We start from the raw sequence: 24,975 nt of genomic DNA on the forward strand, positions 1-24,975 counted from the left end.
AAGGCTTGTTTCCTTGGCAGCTCTCCAGAAAAGGAGGAAGCATTTTTCCCCACTGCTTCAGCAGCTATAAATCTTACCCAGCTAAATTCTCAAGAACAGGAAGGAGAAAGAGAAATTGTGAGTCATTGCTGCTTGTAACACTCACCCACGCCCACCTCAAGGTTTGTTATAGAAGGGGATTCCTGATCATCGGCAGCCTGAGATTATCAGCTCTTATTAACCAGAGAAACAAGCCCATAGGAGTTGGTACTTCCCTCTTAGGAAACAAACCGAAGATTAACCCATTATTAAAACCCAGGCTTTTTGAGTGTGTGATCTTCTTACATTGAGGGTTTTGTGCCATGGAGGTTCTTATCAGGGCCAGCATCAAGGGTTGGCATAGTTGGGCATCTGACAAGGCCCCACACCCCAGCAGGGGGCCCACTGACAAGAGCCCCCTCGACCTGCTGCAGCAAGAAGTTAGACTCACTGACAGAGCATGCCCGCCAAAACATGGCCTGGTTCTTTCGTAATGCTAAACCAGTGGTGGCTAGCGCCCCATGGAACTAAAAGGACAGAAGGTATTCCAACAGTTGGTGGAGCCAGAAGCAAGGACAGGCAGAACCAACTAATTCTAGTTTTAGGCCCATCCGTCTTCCTGCTGAGTTCTACAAGGGCAACACAGAGACTAAGGAGGAGGAAGCTGACAACCAGGGCCACTCCCTGGATTGGTTGTAAGTAAAAAGGTAGGCAAGTGAAGGCTGGCTAAGGGCAGATTGATGGGGCAGTGCCACATTTATTTATTTTATTTCATTTATATACCGCCCTAAGCCTGACGGCTCTCTGGGCCACATCTGTACTAATGGACTAGCCTTCTCTGCACTAATCCATTGTTAACATTAACCACAGTTAAAGCTGAGGAGTCTGGCAGACACTCGCTTAAACTTTGGTTTAGCACCTCACAGAATAGTAAAAGAATCCATAAGGTTGGGGCTGTGACAGGGAAGTCCCTGCTTCAAGTTCCATCAGTGGTGGCTGGTGCCCAGTTCGGGCTGGTGGGGCGGAAGACAGGGAGCCCAACAGTAGGTGGAGCCAGAACCAATGGCTGGCGGAGCCAACGGGTTCTGCTTTTGTCCCCATCCTCCTGCTGTTGGTGAGTTCTACAAGGGGCAACAATGAGACTAAAGAGAAGGAATCTGACAGGTGGTACCACCCCCTGGACGGGCTGTACTCGAGGAGGCAGGCAGGTGGGGAGCTGGCTTCAGGAAGACAGGCTTGGTGGGGCAACACCAGATTCGCCCTAATGGGGCAGCCTCCTAGCCAGTCTCACCTCTCTTAACGGCTGGATTCTGAACACAGCGTCTCCTCCAAAGCTGAAAAGCAGTGCATGCAGAGAGGAGAGGAAAGTGCTGAGATATGTAGGACCCAAACAGCTTTTGGGGATGGAAGAACCCTGCTTCTGTGGCGAGTGTTTACGCTGGAAGTAATTGCAGTGTGCAGATGCGACAGAGGCAAAGCCGGCACCATGGGGACCGGACAAGGTGCAATTATTCCAGGGATGGGGGGGGGTGAAGGGAACAGCCACACCCTGTCAAATAGCTGGCCTGGCAGCCCGTTCTGTTATTCGAAGCTCTGAGATGCATCGGACTGAACGCTTGGTTTCAGTAAGAGAGGGCGCAAAGGAAATGTTTCTCCGCATGAGCAAACAAAATCCACATTGGAGTTCTTTTGAGAATATTTTGTGGCTTACAAGATTAAAGATGCAGTCCAGCTGGTTGTTCCATTCCTCTCATACTTTTTTTGTGCTGCCTGTAAGTCATAACCTGCATCCCAAAAATGAAATGCAAACGCTTCTCTTAGAAAAGCCAATGCCACAGTCTCTCAAACAATACATCAGGGCACTCTTGTGTGTTGCAAAGGAGGGATGTGTGTGTGTGTATATATATATGCATGCATGTGTTGGGAGAAAAATCAAGATGGGTGCATCCCAGTGCAGTGTGTAGTGATTAGAGTGTCAGACTAAGACCTGGGAGACCCAGATTCAAAGCCCCACTCAGCCATGATGAAGCTCAGTGTGTGACCTTGGGCCAGTTGCAATCTCTCAGCCTAATGTGTCTCACAGGCTTGCTGTGAGGATAAAATGGGGAGGAGGAGAACCACATATGCGCCCTTGAGCTCTCTGGAGGAATATGCAAGTAACAAGAAACAAACTCTTAGGGTTGTAGCCCATGCTACAGTAGACTCATTGAAAATAATGGGCATGGTTAACTTTGATCCATTGATTTCAATGGGTCTGTTCTGAGTAGAACTCCTTACCTTCTACACCGCCATAGCTCTCATTTGATGGATGCACTGGCTAGTAAATAAAGCAGTATTTGACTTGTAAATCCACAGAGCAGGGAGGCTTGGGCACATTTGATCAGAGCTTGGAAATGTTACTTTTTCTGAACTACAACTCCCATCAGCCCAATCCAGTGGCCATGCTGGCTGGGGCTAATGGGAGTTGTAGTTCAAAAAAGTAACTTTTCCAAGCTCTGCATTTGATCTTACCTCCCTTTGCCCAGGGGTGTAGTCATCCAGGGTCTCGGAGGGTCTTAGACTCCTTACCTTTTTGGGAGCAGGGTCCCAGCAGGGTCCCTTTGTCTCCAGCATCCTATGAGCCAATCAACATGAAAGGGGAATGTGTTAGCCACTGAGAAGAGTCTTCTAATGTGCTTCTTTGTCCTTTCCTGCTGAATGGAGCCAATCAGAGTGAAAGGAGATGAGTCAGCCACTGAGAATACTCTTTTCAGTAGGCAACACTCTTGCCTTTCATGCTGATTGGTTCCTAGGTACATCGGTTATTGTGGGAGAAGGCATTAACAAGCATCTCATCCTAAAACCACCAGTGAAAATGGGGGAGAGGTGTGGCTGTGGCTGACATTGCCCAGAATGCACTGGGCAATGGGAGAGCAGGAATTCAAAAGACAATATTAACTGAGCTATCCTGCAATATTAGGGCTGTTAAGGCCATCACCTGATGAAAGAAATCTTAGGGCCTCTCCATACTGATGGGGTGTTTTTTCCCCGGGTGTATTCTGCAACATGTCACGGATGCAATAGTAGTGCATCAGTGGTGGATTTATACTGGACCGTCCACACATCAAACAGAAATGAAAGTGGGATTGCATATAACCTCCCTGTTATTATCATGAGCACAAATCATCATGAGTGCACAATGAAATCTATTATATGGGTTTTAGTCAGTTAATCAGTTGATTAAATTTGAGTAAAAGCACTAGTTCTGAAGCAAAAGAAAAAAAAACCCATACAGGCATTCATGTATTTATATGACACACATGTGTAACACCTCCTATGTGTTACAGAAGTGGGGAAATCCCCTCCTTAGATGGTGCTTGCAAAATCAGCATCATATGCATTCTTTATAAGTACTTGTATTAAAAATAATAACTAGTTCCCTTTTTAGTTGATTAAGGCTGCAATCCTATGCCCTCCTTCTAATGTGTTAATTTATTCAACCCAATTAGACTTCTTCATAAATGTGTACAGGATTAAGCTGCCAAGATGCAACTCCATGCACACTTACCCAAGAGTCAATCTTACTAAAATTAATTGGAGACGTTTTTGAGTAAACATGCCTAGGATCACACTGCAAAGGTTTCTACCTGGAAGCAAGCCCCATTGAATACAGTGGGACTTGCTGTTGAATAACAGCGTAGGATTGAGTTGCTAATCTATCTTTCTGAGTGTCCAGCAAAGTGCATTTCAGTTTTAATTCAGGAAACACACAAAAAGACTGCCCTAAGTATCAAGATTTTGTGGCATGGGGGTACTGTTCTGGAGAAATAAAGATCTGCTGTTCTAGATCAGAAATGCAGTACAGTTGCATAAAGATGAAAAACATTTTTCATTGGAGGGTGTTTTTTTAAATCTTTCTTGTTCTGTCTCCTTGCTACTTTTCTTGGCATTCAAGCAGCTGACCAGGGCGGAACAGCTGATAGGGAGATGACTGGCAAATCCTTGCTTCCTACTGGTGTTATGACCAATTCAGGCTGCCTGCCAACAGTGGGTAAAAATAGCCCAGATGTACTTAAATGCCAGGAACAAATAGGGAGTTGCTTGAATGGACTTTTAGATTAAGGCTGTGTGAATTTGTTTTGTTTTGTTCTTTCCTTTAAGCTTGATACGGAAGTCCTCCTTAACACTCAGTCTATACCCTCACAAAGTGAGAGTTGACTATTATCATAATCATCATCATCATTATCATCACCACCCTTGGTCCAACTGGTGGATCAGGACCCACTACTACAGGGGAAATGTCAGACTCAGGGCCAAAAGTGGCCCTCCAGACCTTTCTATCTGGTCCTTGGAACTCTCTTCAGGCCACACCCCTCAGTGGTCCTGCTTTGCACCCAGAGCATTTGTGCCTGGCTCAAATGTGTCCTTGATCTCTGACAATGCCTCTTGCCTGTCTGGGTGAAGAACTGGTAGAGGGGTGTGTGACTGTGCATAGAAACTGGCCTACTGAACAAAGTTAAATGGATGTATCATGGCTCACCCACTTTTGCCTCTTACCCTGCCCACCAATGGTATGTGGCCCTCAGAAGGTTAACGAGATGGAAAAACGGCCCTCGGGCTAAACAAAGGCTCCTCCCACCGGCACTTTGGGGTCGTGGCCTGGTCTTAAGATGGGTCACAACAGCAACACTGCCACCATACAAATACATAGCAAAATAATAATTAAGAAATGTAAGCCCAACTGTACTTTTGGGTTAAAGGTGTGTCCCAGTCTGAAAATCTTGGAGACAACTGTTATAAAGAATGAAGAAAGCTGCAAGAAGAAAAATTCAAATTAAAACGTAGCGATTTACACCCTATTTAAAATGTTTCCTAGGCAGAGTGTTTTAAAAAAAAGTTATGGGGATGACTTGTGTCAAAGACGCCAAGGGAGTAAGTAAGATCTGCTTTGAATAAACTGCTTGGAATGTTAACTTGCTTTTTTTTTTTTTTTTTTGGATGTCATAAATCAATCTGACTTTTGCTAACCATGGACTCTCCATTCAATCTCCCACTCCCAACTTTGCCCCTTTTTTCTGCAGTTACACCTTGTCTTCCCTGATCATCTAAATTCCTCCTTTCCATTTTCAAAACCTACCTCTGTGCATGTTTCAAGACAATTTCCTTGGGCATGCCTGTGAGGAGGGAGGGACATTCTTCTTCTGGAAAACAATGTGGAGAGGGTGGCAGGCTGAGGGAGGGGGGAATATGTTTTGGCACCATTCTGGGCCCCAGGGAAGAGATCTGGGGTGGATCCCTCACCTCTGTCCCATACATGCACAGCTAGGGTAACTGTTTCAGGGCCAGGGTAGCTGGGGCTCACTCCTGCCCCCTCACTTGTCCCCTCCCTGCAGGGTTTTTGTTTTGACCAAGGGCACTGCAGCATTTTCCACACCTCTGTCAGGTTGGTAGTGGCCCCCTGCTAGGATTTGGCCCCAGCAGATGCCCAACCATGCCAACTGTTGGTGCCAGCTCTGCTGAGGAAGGAAATTCCCCCCCAAAAAGATTAAGGCCCATGAAGCATGAAAACTGCTAATAGAAAAATAAAGCGTAATAGTGACCAACAGCAGAAATGTGGTAAGGATGCCACATGAGATAAGTAAGTGATGCCTGTTCCTGCCTGAGCTTGTCGGAGTGGGACTGGAAATTTTGCTTAGAGGCAAAGAGCAGGCATGTCAAACCTGTTTGCATACCCTGTGAATCCAATTTCAATCAAAATGAACTTGCCTCAGGCTGGGAACATGGTATGCAGAACCAAAGCCCAATTTCTCCTAAGCGCATCAGCAACCTAATTTTAATTGTGCTTGCACAGAAAGAAGTCCCTCTGAATGGAAACCAGCTTAACGTTCAAGCGAACGTGCATGGGAGTGGAGCCTTCCTGGAAAGCAAGCCCTACTAGACTCAGCTATACATCTTATTCAAAGGACTTGGCCGCGTACAAATCCGTGCAGCCATTTGTGTCGAGAATGCACCGTTTGAAAATAAGTGACTCGACAATTGTGTGGTCGTAATTAGGGATGGGGGAGAAATTCGGTACAGTTTGCACTTTCCGAACCAATATGTGAACCAAAACACTGGCGTCCTTTGAAATCCGCCCTTCCCTGAACTTTGCAATGCAGTTCTTCAGCTAAGTAATGCACTTGTTGTTCTATGCCTTCAAGTCGATTACGAGTTATGGTAACCCTATGAATCTTTTTTTGGATATATTCGTAGGGTTTTCACGGTAAGAGGTATTCAGAGGTGGTTTACCATTGCCTTCCTCTAAGCCTAAGGCACCCGGTATTCCCAGGCGGTCTCCCATCCAAGTACTAACCATGCCTGACCCTGCTTAGCTTCCCAAATCAGACAAATAGAGTGTGTTCAGGGTAGTATGGCCATAGGTAAGTAATGCATACAAAAATGCGTATACTAGGGGAAAGTGTGCATATAAATGCATATATTAGTGAAAATAGCATGCATTATGTTATGGGAAATTGCTTTGCATTATATTGGGCAAAAAATATGCATAGTTGGAGAAATTAGTACTAAAATGCTGGTGGATTTTCATGTGGATTAAAAAGAATTGCAGACTGATGTTGAAACGATGAGAACTGAACTTAAGGTTGGGAAAATGAAAAACTGGGAGAAACCAACATTGACATACTTGCCCGTCCCTAGTCGCAACTGACATGGACTCCTAGTGAATGCGCTTTTGGGAGCCCTCCAGTCAGTGAGAGCATACAGAACCTGCTATTAAAATGTTATGTACAGAATTTGTGGAATGCCCTCCCTACAGAGGTGTGCTCAGAATCGTAATTATGTAGCTTAGAACAACAACAGCTTGCAAGCTCACTGTACCGCTAGTTACCATCTAGAGAGCAATGCATGGCAGACCTTTATGGCCTTTTGACCTCCTGATCCCCCTGTGAGGTTGACCACTCTTGTTCCCATTTTACAGAGCAAGAGCTAGAGGCTTGACAGATCCCAGCTTGTTTGACACCAAACACAACAACTCAGAGTAGACTCATTGAAAGGAATGGACATGACTAATGTAGGCCCGTTCATTTCATAAGAACATAAGTAGAGCCCTGCTGGATCAGGGCAAAGACCCATCTAGTCCAGCACTCTGTTTTCACACTGGCCAACCGGACGCCTATGAGAAGCCCTCAAGCAGGACCTGAGTGCAAGTCCTGATTTGGAGTGGAAGTGGGCTTCTTGTGCAAGAGTGCCACATCAACTTGTACTTGCACAGCCTGCATTTGCCATAGGGTTACCAGGTCCATGGCCTGAGACTGATCCTGTATCTTTAGGAGAAGAGAGAGTCAGCCAAGTGCAGGTGTTCTTGCATCCCTGTAATGGGAAAAACCACAAGGTGGAATTCTCCCTTCCCCCTGCACAACTTTTAAAGATACAGAAGATCTCTTAATTGCCAGGCCCAACTTCCAAGAGGATGCGCTTCAATCCCACCTGAAAAGACCTGACAATCTGGAAGCACCCCAGACGATTGGAAGACCCAAGTGTGTGTGGAGCAGCCCGGCGGTGTGCTCATCTGGCAATGCACCACTCCTCTCACACATGACAACGCCGCATGTAGGCCTCATTTACAGTTTGTCACGTGGCGGTGCTTTGCATGGAGGGAGTGTCAGCTTCTTCCAAGCAGCCCTGATCATAAAAGTGGCGAGTATATGGCAGAAGCGGGGAGAGGGGAAGGAATCGAGTCATTCTCTTGACCATCTTTGGGCTTCACCATGCAGGTTTCCAGATGTGCTGGGGAGCATAGCAGTCAGTGGGCTGAGTTTAACTGGAAATGCAAGAGTTCTGAGCCAGGAAGGCGTGGCTTGAATTGCTCTAGCAATATCTCATTAGTCATGTTGAGTGTATTCAATGGCCTGGAAGAGATTAAAAAAAAAAATGGTGAGTTGATACTAGGAATAGTGGGCTTTCTCATGGCTTTAGCAGCTAAAAAGTTTTTTGAAAGTAGAGGAAGATGCAAGAAGACAAATCAAGGGGATATCATGCTGGTTAGTAAATAAGGGCAAGATGGAAAATTGAGACGTAACGCATTGCTTCTCTGGGCCAGGCCAAAGAACCAGCTAGTCCACATTCACGCCATGCATTTATTCCACTGTTATTCCACTCTAAACAGTGCTGGCTTCTCACAAAGGATGCTGAGAAATGTAGTTTGTGAAGGGTGCTGAGAGTTGTTAAGAGACCCCTGTTCCTCTCACAAAGCTACAACTCCCCGAGTTCTCTGGGAAGGGGGATTGTTACACCACTCTGGGAACTGTAGGTCTGTGAAGGGAATTGGGGTCTCCTAACAGTGTGGTGTAGTGGTTAGAGTGTTGGACTACAACCTGGGAGACCAGGGTTCAAATCCCCACATAGCCATGAAGCTCACTGAGTGACCTTGGGCCAGTCACTGCCTCTCAGCCTCAGAGGGAGGCAATGGTAAACCACCTTTGAATACCGCTTACCATGAAAACCTTATTCATGGGGTCGCCATAAGTCAGAATCGAAGGCAGTCCATTTCCATTTTCAACAACTCTCAGCACCCTTCACAAACTACCCTTCCCAGGATTCTTTGGGGGAAGCAGCCATGGCTGTTTAAAGCAGAATAATAGTGGAATGTGTGTATGGTGTGAATGTGGCCCTAATCTACAGTCCAACGCCCAGTACTTGCCAACCGGATGCCTTTTGGGAACAGAAGTGAGGCCCGTTCCCAGTTATTTGCCCACAGCTCTTGCTTCCTGCAAGTATACTGCCTCTGTATATGAAGGTTTCACCAGTTTTCATGGCTAACAGCCTCTGATGGGATCTCTCGTCCATATTTTTTTTTAAAAGCCATGCCATCTAAGCTAGTGCCAGTCCAACGGATTCCATCTGCAGCATTTTGCAAAGGAAGCAAAGTTTTTAGATGTAGTGTTCTAATAATAGCCAAAATTGGCACAATTGTGGCTTAACTACCAGTTGAGACTTCCCATCTAAAACCACTGTTTACACAGATAATCCATGCACATTTAACAAAAGTTTATAAAGTATCCAGGGAACTGTTCCACGCTGGCTCTGCCGTTGAATCTAAGAGAGTTTTTTTTTTTTAAAAAAATAGAGTTTGCAAAAAAGGCAAATGCTATATTAGGCTGCATTAACAGAAGTATAGTTTCCAAATCGCGTGAAGTACTAGTTCCCCTCTACTCAGGCACTGGTTAGGCCTCATCTTGAATACTGTGTCCAGTTCTTGTCTCTGCACTTCAAGAAGGATGCAGACAAACTGGAACGGGTTCAGAGGAGGGCAACAAAGATGATCAGGGGACTGGAAACAAAGCCCTATGAGGAGAGACTGAAAGAACTGGGCATGTTTAGCCTGGAGAAGAGAAGACTGAGGGGAGATATGATAGCACTCTTCAAGTACATGAAAGGTTGTCACATTGAGGAGGGCCGGGATCTCTTCTCGATCGTCCCAGAGTGCAGGACACCAGAATCATGGGCTCAAGTTGCAGGAAGCCAGATTTTGACTGGACATCAGAAAAAACTTCCTGTTAGAGCCATACAACAATGAAATCAATTACCTAGAGAGGTAGTGGGCTCTCCGACATTGGAGGCTTTCAAAAGGCAGCTGGACAGCCATCTGTCGGGAATGCTTTGATTTGGATTCCTACATTGAGCAAGAGGTTGGACTTGATGGCCTTATAGGCCCCTTCCAACTCTACTATTCTATGATTCTATGAAATATTAAATGTTTTAAAGTAAATAAAATGAGGACAGCTCAGTTCTGGGCAGTGTTAGGTGTGTGAGGGCCCATCTGATGGGCTTAAGCCTTCCAGGTTCTGCGTCATGTCAGGCTGCAAAGGGCCCGATAGTTGGAAAATTATTCAAAATAATCTGAGTTGTGCAGGGTGCGTGGGAATTATATTAAATTGCTGTTCCGTTGCGTTGCTTTTAGGGCAAACAAGCATCTTGGAAGGATTCAGAATGAAACCCCCAGCAAGCCTAGCCTTTTCCTCACTATTTAAGTAAAATTAGAAATAGACATTATGGAGTGAGAGAGTAGATGGCCTAGGAAGCAAAGGTGTTAGTGACTGTTAACATAAGGGCTGTGAAGACTCTGTGGTGAAACTGGAGATACTGTACCAAGGGAACTCATATTCCACGTCAATAAAAGCTGGATTCTGTGTCCTAAAGAAATCACAAGAATTCTGCTAATCATAGAAGGAGGGAAATTGGAACCAAAGCATCGCTCTCTGCTGGAACTCCTTATCAGAACCGCCTCTCACCCCAACCCTTGTGATTTTCTCAGACATTACCCAACATATTCGCTCATAAGTGCCTTATGGGCTAGAAATTGAAAGATTGATTTCTGCCAGCGTGCTGCTGTTTAGGACAGGAACCTTTAGCACAGGAGAAAAGAGTTGGCAATCCTAAAGATTTCTGCATGCTTGTGTGTTTTTGTTCATTCATGTGTCCCTTAAAGGAAAGAATGGGGAAGAATGCAATTCAGTTCACATTTAAAGGCAAACCTTTGATTAGCCAAGTGTGAGAGGAATGACTTGGCCTTTCAAACAGAGGCAGACATGGCCAACACTGTGCCCTGCAGACATCCCTGATCTCAGGACTGTCAAAACAATTCAGATTCCTATCTATTAGAGCTCAGATGTTAAACATTGGTCAGTTAGGTGCTTGGGAAGTTGACCAGCTCTACATAGTCCTCCTCTGTGCAAAACATATTGTGGAGACCAAGTTGTCAGTTAGTGTTCTAAAGTACTTTCCCCAAAACTTCTGATAGCTGCGGCACTTTCTCCCCCTTTAATCTGAATTAAAATTGGAGATGTTGTACACCTGAAGAGGGCTTGCTTCTAGACTGCCTTAAGAGAAAATAAAAAATAACCTGCCCTCTGTTCAGTGTCTCTGCTTGAGTCACTGTGATGGGCATGCCTCTTGACTGGAAAGAGGATCATTCCAAAGCACTGCAGAGATGCAACGCCTTCCTGTGCAAGGAAATAATTTTGCTACGTCGCTGCATTGGAACTGATTGAATGATTTAATCACACCCACCGTGGGAAGAACTGATTAGAAGGATATCCAGTGCAGTGACTTATGGACAGACATAAGAGGCACCCTCATCCTGAGAGGAGGTAATTGGGACAACCATTGCTGTATTGGGAGTGAATGGCCCAATGTGATGCAAAGGCAAGGCAGTGTTGCCCACCCTCAGCAGAGGCCGATTGGAAGGGAGTTCAGAGTGGTGATTCATTCAGACATCCAGTGGGTAGTAGCCATTGAGTGGTTTCTGGTTGGAATCCGAGCAATTTTCTTGCAGTAGCACAGTTTGGCAATAACTGCTTCAAACCAAGTTTCCCTTTTGATGGAAGAATGTCCAAATCTGAAAAGAGAATTTTCACCAAAGTCCCGGTCTCTAGTTCTTTGCATCTGTGCTTCAACTACAGAGAGCCTGTATCATCCGGGCACATCTCAGCTCTGAAATTTCAGCTTTCTTTGCAAAGCCATCACAGCAGGGAGGGCAAGAAAACCACTTGTCCATATTAGGAATTTGCAAGCGTGGCTTTGGGAAACTATCTGAGAGAGGTGCATTTTAAACAGACATGCTTAGTAAATGTTTCCACCAAACCCGGAGAAAGGGGGAGAGCTATTCCAGCTGTTAATTTGACCCCAAGTGCTGGAGGGACAAAACTGAGAATGGGTTGGCAGATGTTCCTGCTCTGAAAAGCTTTCTCCTTGTTACAGAACGCCAGAGCTCAGGGAGAACAATGGATATTTATTCCTGGTGAACACTGCCGCTCTGTAGAACGAATATGGCCGATTCCCATAGTCTCTCTTTTTAATTTTGGAATCTTGATCCAGCAACAGCTCCCATTTTGGAATGCATGCTTTGTGCTTTGAAGCCTTTTCTGAATTGTGCGCCTTCATTATTTGTAACCAAGACACTGCTTTTAAAACAACAGTGGACTCTCTCTGCATAACATTCCTAAAAGCCGCATTCAGTTTAGATTTGCAGCAACTCATCGGTCCTGTGTGCATGCCATGTCTTTGAGGGCTTTGTGGGATTTGCCGGTACATGCTGAGAACCTTGCCTGTTTTGTTTTTAAATTTAAGTTTCTAGCCCTTGTGACTGGGGAATAAAACCCGGAAATATTCAACAAAATCTGAATCTCCTGGAAGGGTCAGGCTGAAACACCACCTCTTTCCCCACATACCTTCTCAGGTGTTAGGATCAGCAAATGGAGCCCTCTTGGTAGGTCCGATGCCCTTGGAAGAGGATATTCACTGTGGTAGCCCTAAACAGTGGAATCTCCTCTGCTCAGTGGTGTGACTGGCACCTTCATTAAATAGTTTTCATCGTAAATGGAAGATGTTGCGTAGGTGGGAAGAGAGAAGATTTATGTGGGGGGGAATGGGGTAAAGTAGTATTGTTTAGATTGTTGATGAATATATATGTTTTTCAAAACTTCTAAATAAATAAACAAGTCCTTTGAAAAAAAATAGTTTTCATTGTATGCTGAAGACGCACCTCTTCATCCTGGCCTCACACACCCAATCCCTCCTATTCTCTTGTCTATAACTTGTCTTAGCTGATGTTAATATTGTATGTGTAAATTGTTGTGACTTGCTCTGGGACCTCATGGAAAAGGGCAGGTAAAAAACAATAATAATATATTGTATAACAAGACCAATAATAAAAAATGTCCATTAGTGATGGAAGGTCTGTCGATTTCGGTTCTCTTCGTTTCTCATTTTTCCAACCTTAAATTCAGTTCTCCACATTTCTGCAGCAATCTTAGTTTTTTTCTAATCCTCATGCAAACTCTTCAGCATTTTAGCGTGAATTTCTTCTAACTTTTTTATGCAGTTTTGACTAATGTACATTTTTGCAAGCAATTTCTCCTACTAATAACGCATTTATTTCTCTGTTCTATTTGCACAGATATATTTTTGCTTTTTTGCACTTTCCCCTAATATATGCATTTTTGTAAAAGTTCTTTGGTTGGAGAACTGTGTCACAGACATGTGGATACATGCAAACTTCAACGGCTGAGTTTCGCGCTCTCACACTGTTTCGGAAAGTGATAGATCTGGCTTTTAATGCAAACCGAATCGAATTTCCCCCCCCACTCCTAATGTCCAGATAGTCCAGCAATTAAATTGGATTCGGTCCTTTTCTAGAACAAAGACACCTCCAACAAATCCAGACTTTTTGCATTAAGGAAAGCGTCAGGAAAATGCACTGGGAACTGTGGGATGGCACTTGCTTGGTGCAAAGTCATATAACCATCCCCGTACAAAAAAAACCAGAATAAATGCTCAAGAAACAGCTGGCTTTGCCTCCCCTCCCTGCAGACTTTGTGCAAAGAAATAAGGGGAAAAGATCAATCAACGATTCATCTAGAAGCAACCGTGGAAACTGTGATCCTAGTTTGTCCCTGGCTGGCTACCTTGAGAACAGGATGCTGGACTAGATGGGCCACTGTCCTGATCCAGCAAGCTCTTATGATCCCCAAACTTCGATTAAAATTTCACTGGGTGTCTGGAATGTGTGTGCGTGTGTCCACATAAAATTGCAAGCAGGGAAATCTGATTCGCGGGGCTGCCAGTTTGCCATCCCAGCCTGTATAGCTGAATGTGAACTCTGTGCTTAATTGACAAGCTTGATGCCTCTCTCCATTTCTTCAGAGGGTGGATTAGTTAGTTATGTGGTTGGCTGACTCAGCAAGCTCCCAACTCTGTTTGTGGGTAAGGTGCGGCCCTGGGACAACATTTTCCATTGTCCTAGGATGTTTGCTTAGGCTGTGATAATTACACCAGTTAAAACCAAGGGCACAACATCTAGAGCTTTTTTTTTAAGGTAAGGGATAGATACGCATAAGATTATGCATGGTGTGGAGAAAGGGAATACAGAGAGTTTTTCTCCTCTTATGGCTGCGTACGCACTGTCCATTTAAGATACATTTAAAGCACATGACTTCCCCCAAAGAATTCTGGGAACTGTAGTTTGCCCTTCACAGAGCTACACTTTCTCGCTCCCTTGACAAACTACAGTACCCAGGATGTTTTGGGGAAAGTCACGTGCATGGTGTGTCCACAGCCCTGGATTCTGTAACACCAGAGCCCAGGGCCATCTATCCAGGGCCATCTCCACAGTGGGAGATTCTGGACAGGCAAGAGAAAGCACTTCTCACAGTGCAGGCAGGCTTTGGTCTCAAGGTACCTGAGGCCACCACCTTGCTGAAGCTAAGCAGGTCTGGGTCTGGTCAGTGCCTGGATGGGAGACCGCCTGGGAACCACATGTAGGCCGCCTTGGGTTCTGTGATGAAAGAGAGGTGGAGTATAAAAGTAAGAATAAATAGTTCAAATACGGAATCAGCTACCACATCGTGTAGTAATGGCTACCAACTTGGACAGCTTTAAAAGGGGGTTTCATAAATTCATGGAGAAAACGGCCATCAGTGGCTACAAGTCAAGAGTGCTGTATACTGCCTTCAGGGCCAGAGCCAGTATGCTTCTGAATACCAGTGGCTGTGGATCACAGAATCATAGAATAGTAGAGTTGGAAGGGGCCTATAAGGCCATCAAGTCCAACCCCCTGCACAATGCAGGAATCCAAATCAAAGCATTCCCGACAGATGGCTGTCCAGCTGCCTTTTGAATGCCTCCAGTGTCTGAGAGCCCACCACCTCTCTAGGTAATTGATTCCATTGTCGTATGGCTCTAACAGTTAGGAATTTTTTTCTGATGTCCAGTCGAAATCTGGCTTCCTGCAACTTGAGCCCATTATTCCGTGTCCTGCACTCTGGGACGATCGAAAGAGATCCCGGCCCTCCTCAATGTGACAACCTTTCATGTACTTGAAGAGTGCTATCATATCTCCCCTCAGTCTTTTCTTCTCCAGGCTAAACATGCCCAGTTCTTTCAGTCCCTGCTCATAGGGCTTTGTTTCCAGTCCCCTGATCATCCTTGTTGCCCTCCTCAGAACCTGTTCCATAAGCAAGGAGGTATACTTGTGCTCATGTCCTGCTTGTGGGCTTCCCATTGGAGCATCTGGTTGGTCACTGTGAGAACAGGATGCTGGTGCACACTGGTCCATAAGGGCAAGTGGGACACTGCCCCATCAAGCTCAGTTTACCTTCAGCCAGCCCCACCTGCCTCCTTACTTACAACCAGTCTAGGGGGTGGCACTGGCTGTCAGCATCCTCCTCCTTAGTCACAGTGTTGCCCCTTGTAGAACTCCAGAAAGGACGATGGAGACTAAATTAGAATTAGCTGGCTCCACCTACTGTTGGCCTCCCTTCCTTCCGCCCTACCAGTCATAAGGAGCACCAGCCTCCTCTGGGGCAGGCCTTGGTTGCATCCAGGAGGGCTCTTACGTTCACAAGTCTAGATGACTTTGACTACAGTCCTAAATGCCCTTATGGAGAAGAAGCGCCTAGTTCACAAGGGTTGCCCCTTGATGTTGCAATCAGCCAGCCATGAGAATACATTGTGAACCTGCCTCGGGTGCCCTGGAAGCCAATGGGTCTGGCAGCAAAGCATGGATTTATTATTTAATTTATTCATTTAGAATACTTTTTAATGCTGTCCTTCATAAGAATATCTTAGGGCAGCTCACAATAAAACATGCATTAGGGTTCTTACGGGGACACATGGCATTGTCCTAGGGTGGGGTGGGGAGAGATGTGGACAGTTTTGGACAAGGCTTTAGGTCCCATCAGCCCTGACCATTGGCCATGCTGGCTGGAGTCCAACAATATCTGGAGGGCTACCGGTTCGTAGGAGTAATGTTCTCACGCCCAAGCTCATAAATATTATGCTGCCAGCTGCAAACCTAGTCAGAAAAACGGTCTGTTTGTTTCGTATACCAAACCATGGAGATCCCCTGAGATTTTCATTTTGCCTTAATAGCCAAGTGGGTATTTGGATGCCAGGCTCAATTCACTAGACAAGACAATAATGCCGGGGAAAACAGAGGAGTAGAAATGAGGAAGGCCAAACAAGAGATGGGTTGATTCCATCAAGGAAGCCACAGACCTGAACTTCCAAGATCTGAACGGGGTGGTTCATGACAGATGCTCTTGGAGGTCACTGATTCAGAGGGTCGCCATAAGTCGTAGTCGACTTGAAGGCACATAACAACAACAAATGGAGGAAATGGCTATGAGCTACGATGGCTAAGTTCTACCTCCGCTGTCGGAGGCGGTATGTCTCTGAAAGCCAGTTGCTGGGAATCCGAAGAAGGGAGACTGCCATTGCCCTCAGATCCTGCTTGCAAAGTTCCCATAGGCATATAGTTGGCCAGTGTGAGAACAGGATGCTGGACCAGGTGGGCCTTTCGGACTCATCCAGCAGAGCTCTTCTTACTTAGGCTCTTAAGTTTTACATTCTAACCGCTACACCACACTGGCCCAGGGTGTTGTTATCCAGAGCTTGGAAAAGTTACTTTTTTTGAACTACAACTCCCATCAGCACCAGCCAGCATGGCCACTGGATTGGGCTGATGGGAGTTGTAGTTCAAAAAAGTAACTTTTCCAAGCTCTGTTGTTATCACACATTTGGGGCATGCATGTGTTCAGGATTTCCAGGCAGACATAAAGAGACTGACCTCTTCTCAATGATGGGTCTTTATTCTGAAAACTATTTGGAACTGCAGTTAACAAAAGCCCTCTTCTTTTGCTGCCAAGTGCCTAAATCAATAGTGTTTGTGCCCCCCCTGCTGGTGTGTTGCAGAACTGATGCATTAGCAGCTGATAAGGTTTGAAAAGTTCAAAAGCTTCCTGGTTCTTCTCGTGTGAAAACTCCAGAGAACTTTGGAGTGCCTGGAAATTAAGGCATAAGATAGCTGGAGCCTTTCAGTTAAACCCATTTTGTGCTCAAGAAAAGCAACTGGCAAATAATTCAGTGGAGGCTAGGTCCATTAGGGCAAGTGGGACATTGCCCTACCAAGCACAGTCTGCCTTCAGCCAGCCCCTACCTGCTTCCTGTCTTTTTACTTACAACCAGTCCAGCCGGTGGCCCTAGCCTGTCAGCCTCCTGCTCTTCAGTCCAAGTGTTGCCTTTGTAGGATTCAAAAAAGCGAAAGACGAGGGGGAAAGCAAAATTAGTTGGCTCTGCCTGTCATTGGCTCTGGCTCCACCTACTGTTTATTATTTATTTATTTGTTAAATTTTTATACCGCCCCACTAGCATAGCTCTCTGGGCGGTGTACAACAAAGAAATACAAATATATACAATAAAATCCCATAATAAAATACAACAAAATATAAGAGAGTAAGAAAACTAAAAACAGTTACAGCACATATTAAAACCAGATTAAGTTAGATTAAAATGCCTTAGAAAAGAGGAAGGTTTTGACTTGGCGCCGATAAGATAGTAACGTCGGCGCCAAGCACACCTCATCGGGGAGACTATTCCACAGTTCGGGGGCCACCACTGAGAAGGCCCTAGTTCTTGTTACCACCCTCTGAGCTTCTCTATAAGTCAGAACTCGGAGGAGGGCCTTTGATGTAGAATGTAGTGTACGGGCAGGTTCATATCGGGAGAGGCGTTCCAGGAGGTATTGTGGTCCCGTGCTGTATAAGGCTTTATAGGTTAAAACCAGCACTATTGGCCTCCCTGCCTTCCGTCCCACCAGCCCTAGTGAGTGCCAGCCTCCACTGTTGGCAATCTACAGTAGGGCCCCGCTTTACAGCGCTTCGCTTTACAACGTTCCGCTAATACAGCGGTTGTGAATTGTAGAAAGGCCCCGCTTTACAGCGCTTGTTCCGCTTTTATGGCATTTTTTTTGCCGCCGGGCACCATTTTGGTCAATGTAAGTCAATGGGATCCGCTTTACAGCGGTTTTCACTTTACAGCGGGGGGCAAAAGTCAATGTGGCTCAGGCAGTATTGACTGCAATGCTCTTTAACTGGGGAACAACATGTACCAGAATTTCAAGTATATTTGTTGTACTATGATAGCCACCTCTCCTATCTCAATACGTGGATCTTTTAGTTCCTCTGTGGGCATGTCAATTGATCCAGTGAAAAGTCTTCTTCCGCAGAAGGGTGAGCACAATATTTTCCTGAGAGCATTCTTGTGCTTTTCTACGACATCCATCGGATAAGCAGGAACCTTGGCAGGTAAAATACCTTGTTTTGCTACAGACAGAACTCTCTGCCTTATGATCTCCGCCATGCCCCCTCCCTGACAGGCTTCCGCCGAGAACTGAAAACATGGTTTTTTAGGCAGGCATTCGAGACCTCTGTCTAATTTAGTTTAAATTTTTGTATGATGGGGGTAGGTAAGTATACTGAGTATACTTATTGTTGTTTTGTGTTATATGTTATATTTTACTCTATGTTATATTTTAGTCTATGTACGCCGCCTAGAGTGGCCGTTAATTCGGCCAGATAGGCGGCCTAGAAATAAAATTTTATAATTATTATTATGATGATGATGAGCGGGGCCCTACTGTATGCTGCTCCATTTTCTATGGTCAGCTAGTTGGAAAGTAACAGGGTATCCCTTTTCAGTGCAATCCTATGCAGGTCTACTCAGAAATAAGTCCCACTGAATTCAAATGCACTTACTCCCAGATAAGTGTGTATAGGATTGCAGCCTTAAATGCTTTTTCCATCTTCTGTCTCCTAGATATTTACTCCCAAGTCACAGCACTTGGGGAAAGATTTATTATTATTATTATTATTGTTATTATTATTATTATTATTATTATACAAAATGTGTATACCACTTAGGGATGGGCAACAAATTTGATTCAGTTCGCTTTTCAAGCCAAATCTATCATACTCACACTTCCCAAAACAATGCGAGAACCGAAAGACAGCCTTCCTTCAAAATTCATGCTTATTCAAATTGTGCAATGTAGTAGTCTGGCAACCCAACAATGTTTACAAAAATGCATGTTAATGGCAAGTGTGCACAAAAATGACTGTGTGAGTGAAAATAACATAGAAAAATGCATTATATGATAGGAAATGGCTTGCAAAAAATGTATCCTTTCGTTAAAACTGCCTACAAAAATGTGTTTATTTGGAGAGATTCGAGCTAAAACGGTGGGGAATTTTCATGAGGATTTTTTTTTTTTTAACAAATGGCAAATTGCCGCAGAAATGTGGAGAAGGGAAAAATGAGAAACTGAGAGACCTGAAACTGACAGATTTTTCCATCCCTGATTCCACTTAACTGTAAATAAAACCTCTAAGGGTTTACAAAAATATATACAAACTATCCATATACATTAAAATTGTCAATAAAAATCAACATTAAAAACAAGATCATAAAACAAAAGCAAAATGAATGAAAACAGTTCAACGTATACCTTATAAGCTAACACTGCAGATTAAAATACACAAAAGAATTTAGCAGACCTCTCATTGGCCCTGCTGTGCCCCCTCCCTGAGTGTTTTTCCCTGGCTGGAATGAGTCTTTGAACTCTGATCTTGCCTCTTGCTTTCCTGGTTGGAGAATAGTGGGAGAGTGTGTGTAGAAACTAGTCTACTGTATAAAGGTAAAATTTACATTCCTGGCTGTGTCCAGTTTTGCCTCTAGCCTCACCCACCATTGGCATGTGGCCCCCGGAAGATTGCTCAGAAGGGAATGCGGCCCTTGAGCTGTAAAAGGTTCCCTAGCCCAGGGCAAAGGGAAGGAAGACTTCTTAAATTTTCAGAGAGGAGATCCTGGCACCACTGCTCCTATAAATCTTAGCCATGGGATTTATGTTTGTGGCTGCATGCAAAGGAAGCAAATTTGCATATCCATCTTTTCCCACGAATGGCAGGGAGAGCCTCTCTTCTATTCCATATGGACTAGGTTCTTGTCTTATTATTTTAAGTTGATATTGTCGACATGTTGAATTTCGCCGGGAGCAAAATCTTTCGCTTGCGCAGAATTCAGGCCTCATGCTACAAGAAGGGAAGAGAAACTGTTAAGTGGAAGAGAGTTTGGGGTGGTTAGGTGCTGTCTTGTCTAGAAGGGGGAGGAGGAATAACTGAGAGCTAAATTGATTTCTGTGATGTTGCACAGCAGGAAAAACGAGCTGATGGGAGTTACGAGTGACATAACTGATGTGTACTGCCAAACCATGGTTGGGCACGACATGAGAAAGCCTGGATTGAGTCTTGGGCTCTTACGCTCAATCCCTCCCCTCCTACACACTCCGTGGTGGCTGGTGCCCTGTGGGACTGGTAGGGCAGAAGGCCAGGAACCCAACAGTAGGTGGAGCCAGAGCCAATGACAGGCAGATTGAACTCATTCTAGTTTTGCCCCCCTCCTCCTCCTGGCTGAGTGGTACAAGGGCAACACTAAGATGAAGGAGGAGGAAACGTAGAGGAGGATTTAAGGGAAGGACTATAGCTCAGTGGTAGAGCATCTGCTTTGCGTGCAGAAGGTCCTGGGTTCAATCCCCAGCATCTCCATGTGAGGGCTGGGAGAGAATTCTGTCTGAAATCCTGGAGAGCTGCTTCCAGTCATTGTAGAGAGCTAGATGCACCAGTGGTTTGATTCTGTACCAGGCAGCTTCCTAGATACCCATTTAATTGAATATTCACCTATAGGGCTGGCCTGTGAGTGTGGGACAGGATTCTTGAAGGCCCTTGTCTCTAGGGGGATTTGATCAATAGATGGAAGGAGGGACTGTTTTGTGCCTGCCAATAATGTCCTCACAGCACCTGCACTTTGGTCAGTATTAATATGATTGGCCCTTTACCCAGAAGTTGGAATGTTCATGCGCATTCCATTGCACCAAGGCAAGTCATCCAGTGGGTAATTAGGGAGCTGGCTTAAAGGCAACCACCCATTTTTAAGCTGATATATATTAATAGATGTTTATATGTATTTTTAAATCCTCCTATTCTGAGCTTGCTGGAATGGTGGGAGACTCTAAGCCGTGCAGACATGTGAATTCCCCACTGAATATGGACGCCTTCTTTCAATGTTTGCTGCATCATAACATCTGTTGGGCCGCCATATTGTTCCTTGAGTAGGCTGCATTTTGGGAAGCTGCTCCTCTTGGCTTGCAAACCCTGACCCTTCCATGGATTCTTCCATCCCATGGGAAATGGAATAGGGGCAGAGAGGAAAACCAGAAAAATCAAAGCATAAGCTGAGAATAAAACTCTTGAGGACATCCAAGGGAGCTTTTTTATGTTTTGTTTCAAGAAGTTATTATCACAAAAGGTCCTGGACAGAACTGCTAGCCACTATTTCTCTGCCAAAAAGGACAGTGATTTAAGAAAACATATTTCTAGTACATTCGTCAGCTCAGACGGAAAAGATTGAGCAAAATAAACACAGTGTTCTACTAATATCCCCACGGGAAGATGTGGTTCCAGATGCTTGGATCCCAGTTTGACTCTCTAAGGAGCCAGTTCTCATTGCCTGAACCCAGCCAGCCGCAGTCCCAGCCAGCCCCACACAATTCTACATGTTCAAACACCCATTCTGGTCATCTCTGTTCAGTCTTCAGGGTTGTGTCTGACAGGGGTGTCAGATCAGCAGGAGCAACCCTGAGCAAGTCCAGTTAAAATGAATTCACATCTTGAATTTTGCATCTTGTCGCATGCAGGGTCACAGAATCATAGAAGGTTAAGAGTTGGAAGGGATCTTTGATGTTATTTACTCCACCATACTATGCTCAGTGCAAGAATCCTGAAAATACAGGATCCCTGACAGATGGCATACCGGCCTCTGCTTAATTATCTCCAGTGAAAGAGAGGGTCCCTGCATGATGCCCAACCGGCCTCTGCTTAAATGTTTCCAGCGAATGAGTGGATCCCTGACAGATGGCCAACTGGCCTCTGCTGAAATGTCTCCAGCAAAAGAGGATCCCTAACACATGGCCAACCAGTCTCTGCTGGAACGTCTTCAGCGAAAGAGAGACCACCACCTCCTGAGGCAGACTGTCCCACTGTCAAATGGCTCTGACCATCAGGAGACTTCTCCTGTGCTTCGCCCAAAATCTGCTTCCTTGCAATTTCCACTATTTGTTCTTGTTTTGCTCTCTGGAGCAATGGAGAAGGGCCATAGCTCACTGGCAGAGCATCTGCTTTGCATGCAGAAGGTCCAGGGTTCAGTCCCCAGCATCTCCAGTGGGACTGGGAATGTCCTCTGTCTGAAATCCTGAAGAACTCCTGCCAGTCAGTGTAGACAATACTGAACTAGATGGACTAGCGGTCTGATTCAGCATAAGGCAGCTCCCTACGTTCTTGTGCAGAGAACCAGCTTGCTTCATCTTCTTGCACCACCAGCCTTCAGATACAGGAAAGCCGCTGTCTTGTCTCCACTTCCTCTTATCTTTCTGCGCTAAACTTACTCAGGCTTTTCACATGTTCCTGATAGGACTTGGCTTCTAGGTCCCCCTCTGCATCCTGGCCGCCATCCTGTTGATGTGCTTAAGTTAGGCAATGCCCTTAAAATCTAGCAGCACTGGATATAGGGACCTGACCAATGCAGGGTTCAGCCTTGTGATCTGGAGACTATGCTTCCAGGAAATAGATATGGGAGGAGGTTGTTTAGTTGTTCAGTTCATGCTACCAAACGCCAGAGGCAAGAGGACAGGGCCCCTCCTGTACCTTTTAATAGTTATGCAGAAAAGGGTGGGTGCAGCTTTCCGTGACACAGTGCAACGGAAGAAGCTGCATCAGCCAAAATTCACCCTTTCTACCCAGCTATTTAAAAAAGTACACAGGGCTGTGTTGTCTGCTGCATGGGGGTCTGCAAGCCTGAAATGGCCCCCGGAACAGTTCTGTCTGGCCCTTGGCAGCCCTACAAGATGCCCCCCTTCATACTGTGAGAGCTCAACCTTGTCACCTGTAAGGAAAAGGAGGTGTGCGTTTCGGTACCTACGCCTGTACCTACGCCACCCCTCCTTTGAACAAAACCAGGTTGGGGTCACAAACCTGGAAAATTCTGAGGTGGGGCACATCAGCACTCCAGGTGGGACAGTGTGCCCGTGAGTCCCACCCTGGCTATGGCCCTAAGGGGATGTCAACTTTATAACAGGGCTTGCCTGTGAAGAGATTCGATTGTGTGGTCAGGGCCAGGCCTGGTTCAAATCCAGTAGCCTGGCTGTTGCTCTGTAGCAAATGATGCCATGCCACTTCCCGGCTGAAACCCAGGCTGCCAATCCCAGATCTGCTGCTGAGCGAGTCATGAATGTGGTCTTATATAATGTTTTGGCCATGCACCATCAGTGGCCATGGATTGTTTCCCATGGATTGCAGCCTGGATGTAATAGAGAGCATATTGCATTGTGCGGTGATGGCTCTCCATAGACACAGCCTCTGACCCCTCTCAAGCCCTCATCCAAAAGCCGAGCCTGTACACAGAGGCGTGTCCGGCTGTTGCCTCTCAGCTGGGGCTAGGCGTGCCTGGAATGGACTCCCTGCCAATTATTCACATTGATGGGAGATAAAAGGCAAGTCCTGAGATGCCTCCAGTCTCTTTCCTCAGATAGCATCTGCAGAGGGAAAGACCAAGAAGAAGGCCAGGATTTGTTTACATTTTAGCACAGAGAAATCTCTGCAGCTGACCAGCCTGCTTGTTTCAAGCACACGGCGGTCAGTTTAAGAAGTCCGAAGATGACGTCCCTTTGGAGATTTGCTTTGCTCAGCGGGGCTATCGCTGTGTCCTCGACTGTGGTGAGTGACAGATTTTGAGTCCCATTCCGGATAGGTGAGCTGGGCTAGCCTATAACAGCAGAAACAACATAAAAGAGTTATGTGGTCCCTGAGAGACAAGCAACTTTGCTGTGGCAGAGGCTTTCGTGGACTCTAGCTCTGGGCACAATAAATCTGGTGTGTGTGTGTGTGTGTGTGTGTGTGTGTGTGTGTGTGTGTTTTAAACTCCTCCAGAGTAATTTTGGGGGTGGCTGGTATGGTGCAGCAGATGAGCACTTGAGCTGTTAGCCAGATCCTCAGCTTGAATCCTGTCTTAGCCACAGGCTCCCTGGTTGGCTGTACTGCCTTAGACTCAGGTACCCCATCTATAATATGTGGATAAAAATACTGGCCTGCCTTATAAGGTTGCTGTAAGGATTATTGTGCTAGTTTACATGAAGTGTTGTGCACACTCAAAAAAGCTAAGCTATTATTACTGTTGTTATTGTGATGATTAAAAAGGATCAGGTGGCCGATGACGGGGAAGGCCTCTCTCTCCCTCTCCCTGAGAGCCTGAAGAGCTGCTGCCAGTCAGAGTAGACAACATTGGCCTAGATGGACAAATAATCTGACTTGATACAGTATAAGCTTTCTATGTTTTTTGAGTTTTATCGTTAAGTAGGAATGCAGACCTGGGTGACCTAAATATTGGATGGCTTTACAAGAGGGTTAGACAAATTCATGAAGAATAAGGCTATCAGTGGCCACTAGCCACAATGGCTATGTTCTCCCTCCACTGACAGAGGCAGTATACCTCTGAATACCAGTTGCTGAAAATGGCAAGTAGGGAGAGTGCTGCTGCACTCACTTTCTGCTTGCAGGCTGCCCAGAGGCATCTGCTTGGAAACAGACCCTCCTCTCTACCTGTCTGCTGCAGGGAAAACCAACAGAGCTTTGAGGCACCTTAACAACTCTTTGCATTCCTTGTTATCTGTCCGCTGCCCTATCATTTCCTGGGGTGGATGTCTTGTGCCATCTTCCTTAGCAGAGAATTGCACATTTTCTGTCATCCTCCTGTAATTGCACCATTCAGCACTGTGTTAGTTGCACCATTCAACTTTGTGTTAGAAATCCTGACTCAGTGCTCTAAGAGACCCAGATGAAATCAGTTGTTGATTTAAAACAACAACCAGGTAAAAAGAGTTGAAATCTGGGAGATTTGAAATCTGACACACCACTTGGAGTTGGTCCTCTTGAAGCTGTTGTTTGCTGTTCTGCCATAGGGAATACAGCGGCAGTGTTTAATGCGGGGGGGGGGATGAGGAACCCGTATAGGGTTGCCAGGTTCAGTCCCTGAGACTGA

The 24,975-nt window shown here is 45.5% G+C and overlaps 1 protein-coding gene and 1 pseudogene across 2 annotated transcripts in view; one reads left to right on the top strand and one right to left on the bottom strand.

The window, feature by feature from the left end:
• The window catches only part of GSN (gelsolin), a 56,734-nt gene that overhangs the window by 7,197 nt on the left and 24,562 nt on the right, over positions 1-24,975 (top strand). Inside the window, exon 1 of one of the 2 annotated variants that reach the window (XM_061603759.1) lies at positions 23,434-23,654. The exons of the other annotated variant lie outside the window; for it this stretch is intronic. Within the exon in view, the coding sequence (XP_061459743.1) occupies positions 23,595-23,654 (60 nt within the window). The 5' untranslated portion in view covers positions 23,434-23,594. Of the gene's footprint in view, positions 1-23,433; positions 23,655-24,975 lie in introns of those variants that run through there. 2 annotated transcript variants of the gene reach the window in all.
• Positions 6,301-6,418, bottom strand: LOC133374023 (5S ribosomal RNA; annotated as a pseudogene).

Source organism: Rhineura floridana, chromosome 20 (assembly GCF_030035675.1).
Source record: "Rhineura floridana isolate rRhiFlo1 chromosome 20, rRhiFlo1.hap2, whole genome shotgun sequence".
Lineage (NCBI taxonomy): Eukaryota > Metazoa > Chordata > Lepidosauria > Squamata > Rhineuridae > Rhineura > Rhineura floridana.